Source organism: Ovis aries, chromosome 21 (genome assembly GCF_016772045.2).
Source record: "Ovis aries strain OAR_USU_Benz2616 breed Rambouillet chromosome 21, ARS-UI_Ramb_v3.0, whole genome shotgun sequence".
In the NCBI taxonomy this organism is placed as follows: Eukaryota; Metazoa; Chordata; class Mammalia; order Artiodactyla; family Bovidae; genus Ovis; species Ovis aries.
The window spans coordinates 24,697,495-24,715,260 of record NC_056074.1 but is presented as its reverse complement, the minus strand read 5'-3'; the positions used below and the strand labels follow the sequence as shown (position 1 = coordinate 24,715,260).

Below are 17,766 nucleotides of genomic sequence, written 5' to 3'. Positions count from 1 at the left end.
TGAAGTAAAAATAAAGAGTATCTCCAACAAGCAAAACATAAAAGGGTTCACCAATACAAAAGCAACTATAGAGGAAATGTTTAAAAGTATTTGTTGAGAAAAGACTACAAGAAGAATAAGAAATTAGAGGAAGGGAAAGTTCTATTGGTAAAGGCAAGTATCTAGTAAAGGCTGTGGATCAACCACTTTAAGCTAATATAGTGGTTAAAAATGAAAATTGTAAAATCAGGCCAAGATATGAAAGCAACCTAAATGTTCATCAAGGGCCAAATGGATAAAGGTGTGATAAATACAAACAATGGAATACTGCTCAACTGTTAAAAAAAATAAAGCTTTGCCATTGGCAATAAATGAATAGACTTGGAGGATATTATACTAAATGAAATAAGTCACTGAGAAATACAAACACTAAATAATATCATTTATATCTGAAATCTAAAAGATACAACAAACTAGTAAATATTAAAAAATCAGACTCACAGATATAGCAAATAAACTAATGGTTACCAAAGAAGAATTAGAAGAGGCAGGGGCAATAAAAGGGTAGGGAACCAAGAGATATAACTACTATGTATAAAGTAAACAAGTTATAAGAATATACTGTACACACAGGAACTATAACCAATATTGTATAATAAACATAAAACCTTTAAAATTTGAATAACTCTGTTGTACACCTGAAACATATAATATTGTAGATAGATATAAACCTCTGTAAAAAGTTGAAAATTATAAATTCAGCCATAACTACAACAAATGGAATAGACATGAAAATGTAAAATACAACATCTAAAACACAAAATGTGGGGGAAGCAAGTAAAACTGTAAATATACTAGAATTTGTTTTAACTTAAATTACTAGCAGTTTGAAGTGAGTGGCTACAGATATAGGTCAAAATATATGAAACTGGTGGTAACCATAATAAACAACCTGCAGTAGATATTATAAAAACTAGAGAGAAAGGAGCACAAACATAAAACTACAGAAACCATCAAACTGCAATGGAAGAGACCAATAGAAAATGACAGAGCAGACATTCAGAAACATCCAGAAAACAAATAACAAAAGATAGTAAATAGATACATATTTAAATGTCAATAGACTAAATGTTCCAATAAGAAGACATAGGGTGGCTAAATGGATTAAAAAACAAAACAAAGTACTGTCTAACATGTGCTGCCTACAAAAGATTCACTTCGAATCTAAAGAGACACAGAATAAAATGAGGGATAGTAAAAGATACAAGTCAAGAGGAAAAAAAGAAAGAGGGGGGTTCTATACCCAAATAAGACAAAGTAGTCATTACAACAAAGTCAATAGTAAAAGACAAACAAGGACCTTAAAAGGATCAATGCAGAAGAGAATGTAATGTTCAGAAACGTATATGGACCTAATATGCTTATGTGCTAAGTTGCTTCAGTTGTGTCCGATTTTTGCGACCTCATGGACTGTAGCCAGCCAGGCTCCTCTGTCCATGGGATTCTCCAGGAAAGATTTCTGGTTTGGGTAGCCATTCCCTTCTACAGGGGATCTTCTCAATCCAGGAATTGAACCCGGGTCTCCTGTATTGTGGGTAGATTCTTTACCTTCTGAGCCACCAGGGAAGCACTTGGAAAAAGGTACAGAGGTTCATCACAAAACTAAAAATAAAACTGCCTATTATCCAACAATCAGTATATGTCTGAAGAAAATGAAATCTTTCAAGTACCGTGAAATATTATATGCAACCAGAGGTCACAGAAGCATCATTGTCAATAGCAAAGACGTGGAAGCCACCTAAGTGCAAATCAACATATTAATTATATATATATATATATATATACATATATATATATGTCAATTCAGTTCAGTTCAGTCACAGTCGTTCAGTCGTGTCTGACTCTTTGCGATCCCATGAATTGCAGCACGCCAGGCTTCCCTGTCCATCACCAATTCCCGGAGTTCACTCAGACTCACATCCATCGAGTTGGTGATGCCATCCAGCCATCTCATCCTCTGTCGTCCCCTTCTCCTCCTGCCCCCAATCCCTCCCAGCATCAGAGTCTTTTCCAATGAGTCAACTGAGGTGGCCAAAGTACTGGAGTTTCAGCTTTAGCATCAGTCATTCCAAAGAACACCCAAGACTCATCTCCTTCAGAATGGACTGGTTGGATCTCCTTGCAGTCCAAGGGACTCAAGAGTCTTCTCCAACACCACAGTTCAAGAACATCAATTCTTCGGCGCTCAGCTTTCTTCACAGTCCAACTCTCACATCCATACATGACTACTGGAAAAGCCATAGCTTTGTCTAGACGGGCCTTTTTGGCAAAGTAATGTCTCTGCTTTTGAATATGCTATCTAGGTTGGTCATAATTTTCCTTCCAAGGTGTAAGCGTTCTTTAATTTCATGACTGCAGTCACCATCTGCAGGGATTTTGGGGCCCCCAAAAATAAAGTCTGACACTGTTTCCACTGTTTCTCCATCCATTTCCCATGAAGTGATGGGACCAGATGCCATGATCTTCGTTTTCTGAATGTTGAGCTTTAAGCCAAGTTTTTCACTCTCCTCTTTCACTTTCATCAACAGGATTTTTAGTTCCTCTTCACTTTCTGCCATAAGGGTGGTGTTGTCTGCATATCTGAGGTTATTGATATTTTTCCCGGCAATCTTGATTCAAGCTTGTGCTTCTTCCAGCCCAGCTTTTCTCATGATGTACTCTGAATATAAGTTAAATATTTCAGCTTCAGTATCAGTGGGCTTGAGAGTCCTTTGGACTGCAAGGAGATCCAACCCGTCAATCTGAAAGAAAATTAGTCCTGAATATTCATTGGAAAGACTGATGCTGATGCTCAAGCTGAAACTCCAATACTTTGGCCACCTGATGCAAAAAAACCAACTCATTGGAAAAGACTCTGATGCTGGGGTAGATTTAGGGCAGGAGGAGAAGGGGATGACAGAAGACGAGGTGGTTGGATGACATCATCAACTCAATCGACATGAGTTTGAGCAAACTCTGGGACATAGTGAAGGATAGGGAAGCCTGGAGTGCTGCAGACCATGGGATCTCAAAGAGTTGGACAAGACTGCGAAACTTAACAACAACAAAACAAAGAAGAGGAGGAGGAGGTGGGATGAATTAGGACATTGGGCCTAACATATAAACACTACTATGTATAATATAGATAACTAATGAGAACCTCCTGTATAGCACAAGAACCTCTACTCAATGCTCTGTAGTGACTTACAAAGGAAGGAAATTTTTTAAAAAAAAAGAGTGGTTATATGTATACATATGACCTAGATAGCATATTAAAAAACAGAGACATTACTTTGCCAACAAATGTCCATCTAGTCAAGGCTATGGTTTTTCCAGTAGTCATGTATGGATGTGAGAGTTAGACTGTGAAGAAAGCTAAGCACTGAAGAATTGATGCTTTTTAATTGTGGTGTTGGAGAAGACTCTTGAGAGTCCCTTGGACTGCAAGGAGAGCCAACCAGTCCATTCTAAAGGAGATGAGTCCTGGATGTTCTTTGAAAGGAATGATGCTAAAGCTGAAACTCCAGTACTTTGGCCACCTCACGCGAAGAGTTGACTCACTGAAAAAGACTCAGATGCTGGGAGGGATTGGGGGCAGGAGGAGAAGGGGATGACAGAGGATGAGATGGCTGGATGGCATCTCTGACTTGATGGACATGAGTCTGAGTGAACTCTGGGAGTTAGTGATGGACAGGGAGGCCTGGAGTGCTGCAGTTCATCTGGTCACAAAGAGTCGGCACGACTGAGTGACTGAACTGAACTGAACTGATGACTGATTGAATTTACTGTACAGCAAGAAACTAACACAACATTGTAAAGCAATTACACTGTAATAGAAGTTAACCAAAAAAATGAAACCTATTAGGCACCATCTACGTGCTAGACTAGCGATATCCAATTTAAATATAATTCAAGTCCCACATACGATTTCAAACTTTCTGCTAGCTGAATTAAAAAAGCAAAAGAGAAAGACGTGATATTAATTATAATAATGTTTCCTGTAACTCAATAGATCCAAAACATTATCACTTCAACATACAACCAATATAAAAATTAAGATACTTTTACCTTTTATTGTACTAGGCTTTCAAAATGTTCTCAGAACAGCCCAAATAAATGTGATACTAATCTTTTTAATTCAAAACACTTGATCTCTACTTAGATTTCATAAAACTTACAATTTAAGAGATAGGTCCCTACTTAAGTTGTGTCTCATGAGCTCAGTAGTTGTTGCACTTGGGCTCTAGAGCATGGGCTTCAGTAGTTGTGGCCCAAGGGCTCAGTAGCTGTGGTGAATGGAATTAGTTGTCCCAGGACATGTGGCATCTTCCCTTACTAGGAATTGTACTTATGTCCCCTGCATTGGCAGGTGGATTCTTTATTACTGGACTGCCGGGGAAGTTCCATGGCCATACATTTTGTGTCATTTAAAAAATAAAATGTCATATTTTGTTAAATAGTAACTTTTTCATATTTTTACAGTTTTATTGAGATAAATTGGAGAAGGAAATGGCAACCTACTCCAGTATTCTTGCCTGGAAAATCCCATGGACGGAGGAGCCTGTTAGGCTAAAGTCCATGGGGTCGCAAAGAGTCAGATACGACTAAGCAATTTCACTCACTCACTAATTGAGATAAATTAACTGTATATGTTTAGTGAAAGTGAAAGTCACTAAGTTGTGTCTGACTCTTTGTGGACCCATGGATTATATGGTCCATGGAATTCTCCAGGCCAGAATGCTAGGGTGGATAGCCTTTCCCTTCTCCAGAGGATCTTCCCAACCCAGGGATGAATCCCAGATCTTCTGCATTGCAGCCGGATTCTTTACCAGCTGAGCCACCACGGAAGACTAAGAATACTGGAGTGGGTACTTTATCGCTTCTCCAGTGGATCTCGCAGACCTAGGAATTGAACCGAGGCCTCCTTCATTGCAGGTAGATTCTTTACCAACTGAACTGTCAGGGAAGCCCAGTTTTAGGGAATGCGGTTCAAGATGGTGACATAGAAGGATCCTGAGCTCACCTTCTCCCATGAATGCAGTGAATCTACAGCTACATGTGAAGCAGTCACCTCTGAAAAAGATCTGAAAACTAGCTGAGCACCTTCTTCACATCATAAGGTGAGAAAAAGTTACACTGAAGTGGATAGAACAGGCTGAGATACAGTCTCACTACAAACTCAACCTCTGGGTGTATAAACCAAAAATGGTGAAGGTACTCACAAACCTGAGTTTTTTGCACTATTCTAGTTCTGATATAGAAGAAAATTGTTATTTAGAACTGCTAAAATTATAAGAAATCTTTCTCCTGAAGACCTAGTGTTCCTTTCCTCCTTTAATAAGATTTATTTTCTAGACTGTGTAGAGAATTTATGGATTAGGAAATCTCAGAGGGAACATTTTTTTCTATAAATGAGTCATTGACAGGCCAGTTAATTGGGATTCCATGGTACCTCATCTGGTAATGAATCCACCTGGAATGCAGGACACCCCAGTTCAATTCCTGGGTCAGAAAGATCCCCTGGAGTAGGGATAAGCAACCCACTCTGTATTCTTGAGCTTCCCTTGTGGTGCAGATGGTAAATAATCCATCTGCAATGAGGGAAACATGGGTTCAATCCCTGGGCTGGGAAGATCCCCTGGAGGAGTGTATGGCAACCCACTTCAGTATCCTTGCCTGGAGAATCCCCAAGGACAGAGGAACCTGGTAGGTCACAGCCATAAAGAGTTGGACAAGACTGAGTGATTAAGCATAGCTCCAGCAATGATTTGCTAGGACTCATTTCTGAATCATATTTTCCAGAATTGCTCTTATGCCAAGCTTAAATATGTCTGGCTTCATGCATAACCTGGGTGAAAGACTCTCTTAACAAGTTTCTGAATTTCTTACATATTTGCTACATAAATTGTTTTTGCATCAGTTGTTTTTGTAGGAAAAAAAGAGACTAGGGCTTCCTCTTCATTTCTGTAATCTAAATGAACAGAAAATTGGAGTTTTTGCTCTTCTTTGGGGAATGGAAAATCCCTAAGAGAAGGGAAAACTTGAGTAAACTATTGAATCCCTAAGGGACTAAGGACAGATTAAGGTACAGACTGCAGATGCAATCCCCCCAGGTCCCTATTATACATAGACTGTTTCTCTGGGGAAGAGACTGAGCAAACTTCTGCCACATTTATAAGTGAGTGCATTATAGCATTATACTCACATTGAATCTTCTGTGACTTACCAAGTGGCAAAAATAATAATAAAGAAGAATGTAATAAAACATTTTCTCTGCTGCTTGAGTGCACTGAAAGTCATAAGCAGAAATTATGATCTATATTTCTAAAAGATTTTGAAGTCAAATCAGAAAATATATGTGGGCTGCATTCTCTTAGAATCAAAGGAACCAAAGCTTCAGAACCTGAAATTGCCCTACTAAGACCAGAGGGTAAAACCAATGATAAGAAAGCCCTGGGGTTTTCTGGAGAAAGGAAGGTGAGTTTCTGAATTCCATTTATTCGTATCATTCTTGTTTGAATTGGGAGTCCAAGGATCTAAGATATCACAATTTATTTCCCAATTTTGCCTCTTGAGACTCACATAAATCTTAGAAAAATATCTATTCAAGGCATGGATCAGTGACTGTTCAGAGACATGGGGCCTAAAAGGATGCATTAGATCAGTCAGTAAGTTCCCTCTCCATGGATGGAAGTCTCACTCATCTACAGTTACAGTTTTTACTCTGTGATGTGGGGTGGAGAGTTAACCTCTTGTAGACTCTGGCCTACAATGGCAGCCCACTCCAGTACTCTTGCTTGTAAAATCCTATGGGCAGAGGAGCTTGGTAGGCTGCAGTCCATGGGGTTGCTAAGAGTCGGACATGACTGAGCGACTTCACTTTCACTTTTCATTTTCATGCATTGAAGAAGAAAATGGCAACCCACTCCAGTGTTCTTGCCTGGAGGATCCCAGGGATGGGGGAGCCTGGTGGACTGCTGTCTATGGGGTCGCACAGAGTCGAACACGACTGAAGTGACTTAACAGCAGACTCTGACCATTTAGTTTTAGTTAAGAAGCAATTTTCTTTGTTCTCTCCCCACCAATCTAATCTGCTTTAAAGAGCAGCACTCTATCACTAGAGTCTCTGTCTATAGTCTTACTGGTGAGGGGAAACTCTAAGTGAAAGGAGAAATGTTGAGATATGGAAAGAATGAGTCAATCCTTCTCCAAACCTCTCCTTTATCCACTGTTTGTTTCTTTCCCCAAGCAGTCAAGTCTGCACAGGGCAGTGGTTTCTTTCTTTCTGTAGGATAAGTTTTTATACTCTTTCCTACTTAGTTTATAAAAACCCAAAAAAGCAAAATTCCCTGTCACTTTGTTTCCTGATAATGGTAACACAGTTCCATGAGAGAGTAGGTAAGACAATTCCATAAGTCCAGGCTGGGTTACTCTCAGATATCCCCAGCCCAAACACCACACTTGTGAGAGGAGATACTGTGTGAAAATTGAGTCATTGTTCTCTATGTAACCTTTTTCTTCTGTGCTCACAGATCACCTTAGAGAAGAATGGCTCCTGGAAATGGCTCTTTTGTGACCGAATTCATTCTGTTGGGATTAACCAACCAGCCAGATCTCCAGCTCCCTCTGTTCTTCCTGTTCCTAGGAATGTACATGGTCACTGTGCTGGGAAATTTGGGATTGATAACACTAATTGCACTGAATTCACACCTACACACCCCCATGTACTTTTTCCTTTTTAACTTGTCTCTCATAGACCTCTGTTATTCTACTGTATTTACGCCCAAAATGCTGATTAACTTCATATCAAAGAAGAATATTATTTCTTACGTGGGGTGCATGACCCAGCTCTACTTTTTCAGTTTTTTTATCATTTCTGAAATCTATGTGCTGACATCAATGGCCTATGACCGCTATGTGGCCATCTGTAACCCACTCTTGTATAATGTTGCCATGTCCCCTAAAGTGTGTTCCAGCCTTACGCTTGGTTCCTACTTGATGGCATTTTCTGGTGCCATGGCTCACACTGGATGCATGCTGAGACTGACCTTCTGTGATGCAAACACCATCAACCATTATTTCTGTGACATCCTCCCTCTACTTGAGCTCTCCTGCACAAGTACATACATCAGTGAGCTGGAAGTGTTTATTGTAGTGGGCATTAATATCATTGTGCCCAGTCTCACCATCTTTGTCTCTTATGGTCTCATCCTCACCAACATCCTCCACATCAGCTCCACAGAGGGCAGGTCCAAAGCCTCTAGCACCTGCAGTTCTCACATCATTGCTGTTTCTCTCTTCTTTGGATCAGGGGCATTCATGTATCTCAAACCACCTTCTGCTGTGTCTATGGATGAGGGGAAAATATCTTCTGTATTTTACACAAATATGGTTCCAATGATGAACCCATTAATCTACAGCTTGAGGAACAAAGATGTTAAACTTGCTCTGAGAAAAACTCTGAGTATGAAACAGTTTTAATTAGAACTGTCTGTGTGCATGTGTTACAGGACAGTGATGTTGAGTGTTTAATTTTAATGACAATCTTCTTACCATATTTCTTTTACCTTTTTTACCTAGTATCTTAAATAAATTTGAGTCCTATTTATATAATTTATTTCCATTAATATATATTTTTTTCACTGTTTTCAAGATACATGTCATCTCTTTTTCTTGCATAGTAATAACATTAAATAGTGAATATATTATCTCTTTTCATTATCATTTTGAAATTATTTTCCCACTGGGAAAAGATGAATGGTCTCCAAATAGTGAATTATATAGCGCTAGACTGAAAACAAATCACTAGGGTTGTTTTTATCTATCAACTTGCAATAAGGATAAATCGTGAGGAGTAATTGAATCAAGAAAGGAAAAAGTAATTTACACAGAAAAGTGTTGGATAATGAAAATCTTTATCTATGGACTCACTCCTTGTGCAAGACCCTACATACTATTGAGATCACAGGATTTCTCTAGAAAAAATGAAAGCTTAAGTTATTTATGATTTAATGTTAAAACAACAGGGCTGGATGACTTTTGAACAAGATTATTTCTGGTTTTGCTGGATTCTGGGTGCTACATTCATATGGAGTTTTAGGTACAGAAACATCAAATTGCAGCTGGGGGAATAGTGACAATGTGAAAGAAATATTTGGAGAATAAAGCAAGTTATGACAAGAAGGTTGGATTATTTTTTGAAAGCAAAAGTGTGCTACTTTAAAAATCTTCAGTATACTGTATCAGTGACCCTGTAATCATTTTCTAACATATTTTGAAAAATATCAGTTACCAAACACTCTTCTTAATCTCCAGTCAGTATTTATGTGTTTTGAAATTTGGCAAAGCTGAGTTTTTACTTTTTTTTGAGATGATCAGCATAACTAAAATTTTTTGAGATGTTCAGCATAGCTAAAAATCCTTGGCTGATATTTCTAGATGACCACTCTTTTTCCATCTCCTGACTGCAATATGGGCATGATTGATTTTTCCTTAACAAGATCTATTTACCTAAAATTATAGTATTTCTCTCTATAAACTTGTTTTTCAAATGGAAACAAATGTGTCTAAACAAGTGAACTTAACTGGGCCATTTGGAAACCTACAGAATACTGGTGCATGTACTCTATTACATATTTTATAACAATTTGAGGATCCCCAAGAGTAAGTTAAGCCTGATCACTAATCTTTCATTTCATGTGCCTCAAAATTAGAATGAAATATGTTCATTAACATAAAAATAAAGCTCTTTATAATGAGTAACATATATCTTTGGTTAATCCAAAAATATATAAATAACTTAAAATACAATTTTTAATAATTATGGGTAGTAACATTGTAAAGGAGGCAACCTTGCTGATTGTTCGGCAACTTAATCGTGTTTTAGTTAGCAATCGAACTGTGCATCTCTCTACTTGGACTTCTTTTAAGTGGAGGGGGAATCAAGCCAGAGGATTTTAAATGTTCAGTTCAGTCGCTCTGATTAAACTGACTCTGTGACCCAATGGACTGCAGCACACCAGGCTTTCCTGTCCTTCACCAACTCCCAGAGCTTGCTGAAACTCATATTCGGTGATGCCACCCAACCATCACATTCTGTCATCCTTCTCCTGCCTTCAGTCTTTCCCAACATCAGCATCTTTTTCATGACTCAGTTCTTCTCATTAGGTGGTCAAAGTATCGGCACCTAAGCTTCAGCATCAGTCATCCCAGTGAATATTCAGGACTGAGTTATTTTAGGATTGACCGATTTGATCTCCTTTGTAGTTCTTCCTTTCTTGAGTTATGTGATTGGCACTGACAGGTTTTGAAGGAAGTTATGGTTCTGCTGAAGGTGTTCCATCTTAGAGTCAACCTCATAAGCCCTGGTTTCCCCTGTCCCCATGAACCAGGACAGAGCTTTTCTAAGTTCATGTGAAATTGGATTCTTTTCCAAGTTGCTGCATCATGAATATGCATTTTCTTACCGGGTGGCTCAGAGGTTAAAGCGTCTGCCTGCAATGTGGGAGACCTGGGTTCGATTCCTGGGTCGGGAAGACCCTCTGGAGAAGGAAATGGCAACCCACTCCAGTATTCTTGCCTGGAGAATCCTATGGACGGAGGAGCTCGGTGGACTACAGTCCATGGGTTGCAAAGAGTCAGACATGACTGAGGGAGTTCACTTTCACTTTCACTTTTCATTTTACCTAATTTAGCTTGACTAGTGATTTCAAATATTATACAATATATTAGGAAGATTCTAAATAAGAGCTAGAGTACAAAGAAGATGTTTCAAAGAAGTTTACATTTAAAATTTCACATGGCATGATTTTAATTTTCATTCATCAGAAATTCAATTACTAGCAGTTTCTTCCATCTCTCCCTTTTGAGGGTTGCCCCACTAAAAACAAACAAGTAAATTGCATAATTGTGGTAGCTGCACAAATAATTATTTTGTTTGTGGAGGCCCTATTTTTTTGGAGCATTTTGAAAGCATATTTTTGACCATTTGATGCTTTTCTGTCAATAAGAGTGAGAAAACTCTATTATCATAGAATGATATTCTTCTCCCTCAAGATAAACTCATGTAGGTTTGTTTTTCACACAAAAACATATGTATTTCTAAAATGTGTTGAATCTTCCAAGACAATTGAGTGGTCTTTGAAAAGTAAACATTCTCCTTTCTTTTTTATGTTTTTGAGAAGTTTAAAGTTTTGTAGCATATTTAAAGTGTGTAAGATACTTCAGTCAATCAGAACGGTACTTTCATGGCTTCTCATCAAAGTTAACTCTGACTCACTTTCTTCTTTAGTTTTAACCAAGCCTTAATCATAGTTTTTAAAAATATGTTTTTACTACATAGCTTCAATTTTCAAGTGGGTAATGGAGAACCACTGAAAGTTCTTGAACCAGGGAGGGGCAGAGCTGTGCTTTCAGACCTTATTCTAGGAGCATTCAGTTGAGTTCAGCTCAGTTCAGTCACTCAGTCATGTCCGACTCTTTGTGACTTCATGAATTGCAGCACGCCAGGCCTCTCTGTCCATCACCAACTCCCAGAGTTCACTCAAACTCATGTCCATCAAGTCGGTGATGCCATCCAGCCATCTCATCCTCTGTCGTCCCCTTCTCCTCCTGCCCCCAATCGTTCCCAGCATCAGAGTCTTTTCCAATGAATCAGCTCTTTGCATAAGGTGGACAAAGTATTGGAGTTTCAGCTTTAGCATCATTCCTTCCAAAGAACACCCAGGACTGATCTCCTTTAGAATGGACTGGTTGGTTCTCCTTGTAGCATTGTTCATAACCAAATAAGGGTGAATATATGAGAAAATGCTAAAATAATAGTTATGAGCTTCTATAGTTCAACATTACACTAGTTCAGTTTAATCATAAAGCCAGAAGTTGTGTGGTGGCTGGGGACAGGTAGGTGTAGGTCTTTGTGGTTGTAAACATTGTGGTTAAGCATAAGAGAAGTTTTGAATGTATTCTGAGAGCTCTTAGATAAAAATAAGATGAGTTTCAGAAGTATTCACTGAGTTCTTTCTGTGTACTCAGCATTGTTCTTAGTTTCAGGATTCAAATAGTTAACAAGATAGAATAAATGTTTGTCCTAATAAAATATACAGTTTATAGAAAAGCATGGATTAAAGGGGAAAAGTTTGATGAGTATTATGAAAAAGAATCTACTGGAATTTATGAGAACATGAGTAGTAACAGCTGACGTTTATTGACACTCATATGCCAATACTGGCCCAACCATTTTACTTATTTTTTATTCATTTGATTAATACAGCAGCTCAATGAAAGAGATGCTATTTGACATTCCTCACTTCATGTAGGTGAACCTAGAGATTCAATAACTTGTCCAAAGTGTTATAGTGTATAAAAGTGGAAGGGGAAGGTAGGATTCAGAGGACTCTCTCTAACTCCATAACTCCTACTCTTTTCTATCATGAGAAAAATTGTTAATTTCAGTTACTGAAATGTTAAAAGAAATTAGCCAGCAGAAGAGTCAGGTAGAAATTTCAGGAAGATGTTAAAAGTATAAACTATAGAAGGGATATACTCTATTGCAAATTATTTCAGAGACATCTCAGATAGAGAACAGCTGAAATGAGTCACTGCAACATTTGATGAATTCAGATAAAGAAATAAAGAAACCTGTAAGTAGGTCTCTTGTGGAAATATGTCCATTTAGTAAATGCGAATAAAGAGGGAATGAGACAATGTAACAGCTTCCCTTTCAGAGGTGTAGATAAGGAGGAGATGTAAATTCACTTTGGATCTGAGGTATTTATAGTCCCTAGAATAAAGCAAAAATGAGTAAAAGAGTGAGTCCCTAAGGAAATAAAGACAGATCATGAACCAGGAAACAAAATTTCCTTATTCCATATCAAACATATAATCTACACTCTGGGGAGGAGACCAGGCAAGCTTCTAACCTGTTTTTCACCAAGTGCATTACATCCTTAGACTCACATTAAATCTTCTGGGTCTAATCAAGTAGCAAGTATTATAATAATTATAAGGATTATATTATAATAATATATAATGATTATCTTCTTCTGTTGCTTGAGAACACTGAAAATATCAGAAATTATAGAAGTTCACAAAGATTTCCAGGGCATATGTGAATTAATGTCTACTTCGTCTCCCCTAAAATCAAAGGGCTCAAGCCTGGAAAACATGAAATGACATTTCTAGAACCAACAGGGTAAATACATAGGGTAAGGAGAAAGTCCTGAAGTTTTAAGATCAAAGTTGCGTGAGTTTCTGGATTTAATTTACAATACTTTTTCCTCGTTTTGTGATCAAAGTCCAGGGACTTATCATATGTCCATTCTTTCTCATTTTGTGAAGCTGAGACTCAAGTAATCTACTGGATGCATTTGCTGGAGAGGAATCAGCAAATATTAGAGGGGCTCAAAGACATATCAGTCAGGAAATTTCCTCTAAGTAGGGGGATCTCTCACTCTTCCTTTATGACTTTTACTCTGTGACACAGTTGGTAACTTGATTCTCCTAGACTTGGGTCACCTCATCTTGAAGCAGCGTTCTTGGTTCCTGCCGCATAAGGTCTAACCTGCATGAGAAGCCAGCACCAGGTTACTAGGGTCACTGCCTCCAGTTGGACTGGTGAGGGAAGAGTTGACATGAATGAAGGTTGGGATAGTGTCAGGTGTTCACAAGTGTGTATACTCTTTCATAGGAGGAGAAACTGAAAGAGGTGAGTTGTTCTCTAATGGAACCCTTTCACCTGTGTCCACAGATTCCTTTAGAGAAGAATGGCTCTTGGAAATAGGTCTTTCCTGACTCAGTTCATTTTGATGGGAATAACAGACCAACCAGATCACCAGCTCCCCATCTTCTTCCTGTTCCTAGGAATGTACATGGTCACTGTGACGGGGAACCTGGGCTTGATAATCTTGCTGCTAAATCACTTCAGTCATGTCCAACTCTGTGTGACCCCATAGATGGCAGTCCACCAGGCTCCCCCATCCCTGGGATTCTCCAGGCAAGAACACTGGAGTGGGTTGCTGTTTCCTTCTCCAATGCATGAAAGTAAAAAGTGAAAGGGAAGTCGCTCAGTTGTGTATGACTCCTCGCAACCCCGTGGACTGCAGCCTACCAGGCTCCTCCGTCCATGGGATTTTCCAGGCAAGAGTACTGGAGTGGACTGCCATCGCCACATTGCTTTTCCCTTCTCCAGGGGGGATCATCACTACCCAGGGATCGAACCTAGGTCTCCTGCATTGCAGGCAGATTCTTTACCTTCTGAGCCATCAGGGAAGCCCTGGTGACCAGATTACCAGACCTGATAATCTTAATTCAACTGAATTCACATCTACATACCTTTTCCTCTTTAATTTTTCCTTCATAGATCTCTGTTATTCTTCTGTGTTTGCACCAAAAATGCTAATTAACTTCACTTCGAAGAAGTAGATCATTTCTTACATGGGGCTCATGACTCAGCTCTACTTTTTCTGTTTTCTTGTTATTTCTGAAATCCATGTGCTGACATCAATGGCCTATGACCACTATGTGGCCATCTGTAAGCCACTTTTGTATAACATTATGTACCCTAAAGTGTGTTCCAGCCTTGTGTTTGGTTCCTACTTGATGACATTTTCTGGGCCATGGCTCACACTGGATGCACGTAGAGACTGAACTTCTGTGATGCAAACACTATTAACTGTTATTTCTGTGACATCCACCCTCTGCTTTAGCTCTCCTGCACAAGTACCTCGGTCAATAAGTTGGTTGTTTTCACTGTGGTGGGCATCAACATCACTGTGCCCAGTTTCACCATCTTTATCTTTATGGTGTCATTTTCTCCAGCATCTTCCACATCAGCTCCACAGAGGGCAGGTCCAAAGCCATCAGCACCTGCAGTTCCCACATCATTGTTGTTTCTCTCTTCTTTGGATCATGTGCATTTATGTATCTTAAACCATCTTCTGCTGCATTTCTGGATGAGCAAAACGTCTCTTCTCTCTTTTACACCAGTGTGATTGCTATGATGAACCCCTTAATCTACAGCTTGAGACACAAAGATGTGAAAACTGCTCTGAGAAAAACTATATAGTTTTTATTAGAAACCACACCTCTTTTTGCAAATAATCACAGAATAGAGATATTCTCTTTTTAATTTTAATGATTTTATTAGCAGTTTTATTATCCTATTTTGTACCATTTTGAAAGAAACTTTTGACATATCAATTTATTTATACTTATCAAATAGGAGACTTCTCTTCTTATTTATCATTTTCATAATTTCCTTCCTCACATATTCCCACTTATTAATACTATTTAGAAGAACATTTATTATCTTATTTATCATTCATTATAATCATTTTATTTATTTATTATAATACATTTTCTGCATTAGTTTGAACTTAGCTTTCCCTATGAATATAGAAGACTGGCCAACAAATCATCAAGTCAGGGAACATTCGGTCCAGTTCAGTTCAGTTAAGTCACTCAGTCATGTCCAACTCCTTGAAACCCCATGGACTGCAGCATGCCAGGCCTCCCTGTCCATCACTAACTCCTGGAGTTTACTCAAACTCATGTCCATCGAGTTGGTGATGACATCCAACCATCTCATCCTCTGTCATCCCCTTGTCCTCCTACCTTCAAACTTTCCCAGCATCAGGGTCTTTTCAAATGAGTCAATTCTTTGCCTCAGGTGGCCAAAGTATGGAGTTTCAGCTTCAGCATCAGTCCTTCCAATGAATATTCAGGACTGATTTCCTTTAGGATGGACTGGTTGAATCTCCTTGCTATAGAAGGGACTCTCAAGAGTCTTCTCCAACACCACAGTTCAAAAGCATCAATTCTTTAGCACTCAGCTTTCTTTATAGTCCAACTCTCAAATCCATATGTGACTTCTGGAAAAACCATAGCTTTGACAAGAAGGACAATTAGTGTGACATAATGTCACTGGTCTTGTTTTTGTTGACTGTATAGAGCTTCTCCATCTTTGGCTGCAAAGAATATAATCAGTCTGATTTCGGTGTTGACCATCTGGTGATGTCCATGTGTAGAGTCTTCTCTTGTGTTGTTGGAAGAGGGTGTTTGCTATGACCAGTGCATTTTCTTGGCAAAACTCTATTAGTCTTTGCCCTGCTTCATTCCACATTCCAAGGCCAAATTTGCCTGTTACTCCAGGTGTTTCTTGACTTCCTACTGTTGCATTCCAGTTCCCTATAATGAAAAGCACATCTTTTTGAGGTGTTAGTTCTAAAAGGTCTTGTAGGTCTTCATAGAACTGTTCAACTTCAGCTTCATCAGCATTACTGGTTGGGGCATAGACTTGGATTACCGTGACATTGAATGGTTTCCCCTGGAGACAAAAAGAGATCATTCTGTCATTTTTGAGATTGCATCCAAGTACTGCATTTCAGACTCTTTTGTTGAGCATGATGGCTACTCCATTTCTTCTGAGGGATTCCTGCCCGTAGTAGTAGATATAATGGTCATCTGAGTTAAATTCACCCATTCCAGTCCAATTTAGTTCACTGATTCCTAGAATGTCGATGCTCACTCTTATCATCTCTTGTTTGACCACTTCAAATTTGCCTTGATTCATGGACCTGACATTCCAGGTTCCTATGCAATATTGCTCTTTACAGCATTGGACCTTGCATCTATCACCAGTCACATCCACAGTTGAGTATTGTTTTTGCTTTGGCTCCATCCCTTCATTCTTTCTGGAACTATTTCTCCACTGATCTCCAGTAGCATATTGGGCACCTATTGACCTGGGGAGTTCCTCTTTCAGTATCCTATCATTTTGCCTTTTCTTACTGTTCATGGGGTTCTCAAGGCAAGAATGCTGAAGTGGTTTGCCATTCCCTTCTCCAGTGGACCACATTCTGTCAGACCTTTCCACCATGACCCGCCCGTCTTGGGTTGCCCCACGGGCATGGCTTAGTTTCATTGAGTTAGACAAGGCTGTAGTCCTAGTGTGATTAGATTGATTAGTTTTCTGTGAGTATGGTTTCAGTGTATCTGCCCTCTGATGACCTCTTGCAACACCTATCATCTTATTTGGGTTTCTCTTACCTTGGGCGTGGGGAATCTACTCACGGCTGCTCCAGCAAAGTGCAGCTGCTGCTCCTCACCTTGGATGAGGGGCATCTCCTCACCACTGCCCCTCATGACTGTGATCTGACTGTGGCTCAGATCATGAACTCCTTATTGCCACATTCAGACTTAAATTGAAGAAAGTAGGGAAAACTGCTAGACCATTCAGGTATGACCTAAATCAAATCCCTTATAATTATACAATGGAAGTGAGAAATAGATTTAAGGGCCTAGATCTGATAAATAGAGTGCCTGATGAACTATGGAATGAAGTTTGTGACATTGTACAGGAGAAGGGATCAAGACCATCCCCATGGAAAAGAAATGTGAACAAGCAAAATGGCTGTCTGGGGAGGCCTTACAAATAGCTGTGAAAAGAAGAGAGGTGAAAAGCAAAGGAGAAAAGGAAAGATATAAGCATCTGAATGCAGAGTTCCAAAGAATAGCAAGAAGAGATAAGAAAACCTTCCTCAGTGATCAATGCAGAGAAATAGAGGAAAAGAACAGAATGGGAAAGACTAGCCATCTCTTCAAGAAAATTAGAGATGACAAGGGAACATTCCATGCAAAGATGGGCTTGATAAAGGACAGAAATGATATGGACCTAACAGAAGCAGAAGATATTAAGAAGAAGTGGCAAAGAATACACAGAAGAACTGTACCAAAAAAATCTTCACGACCAAG

The 17,766-nt window shown here is 39.1% G+C and overlaps 1 protein-coding gene and 1 pseudogene across 1 annotated transcript; both read left to right on the top strand.

The window, feature by feature from the left end:
* Positions 1-7,566: 7,566 nt before the first annotated feature.
* On the top strand, positions 7,567-8,499 carry LOC101108970 (olfactory receptor 8B8-like). Its single transcript, XM_004019806.4, has one exon. It carries the CDS (start codon positions 7,567-7,569, stop codon positions 8,497-8,499), a length of 933 nt encoding a protein of 310 aa, XP_004019855.2.
* A 5,279-nt stretch (positions 8,500-13,778) lies between these two features.
* Positions 13,779-15,079, top strand: LOC101108704 (olfactory receptor 8B3-like; annotated as a pseudogene).
* Positions 15,080-17,766: the final 2,687 nt, after the last annotated feature.

Excerpts from the sequence above, each read along its gene's own strand:
- LOC101108970 (XM_004019806.4), top strand. The coding sequence starts at position 7,567 with ATGGCTCCTGGAAATGGCTCTTTTGTGACCGAATTCATTCTGTTGGGA.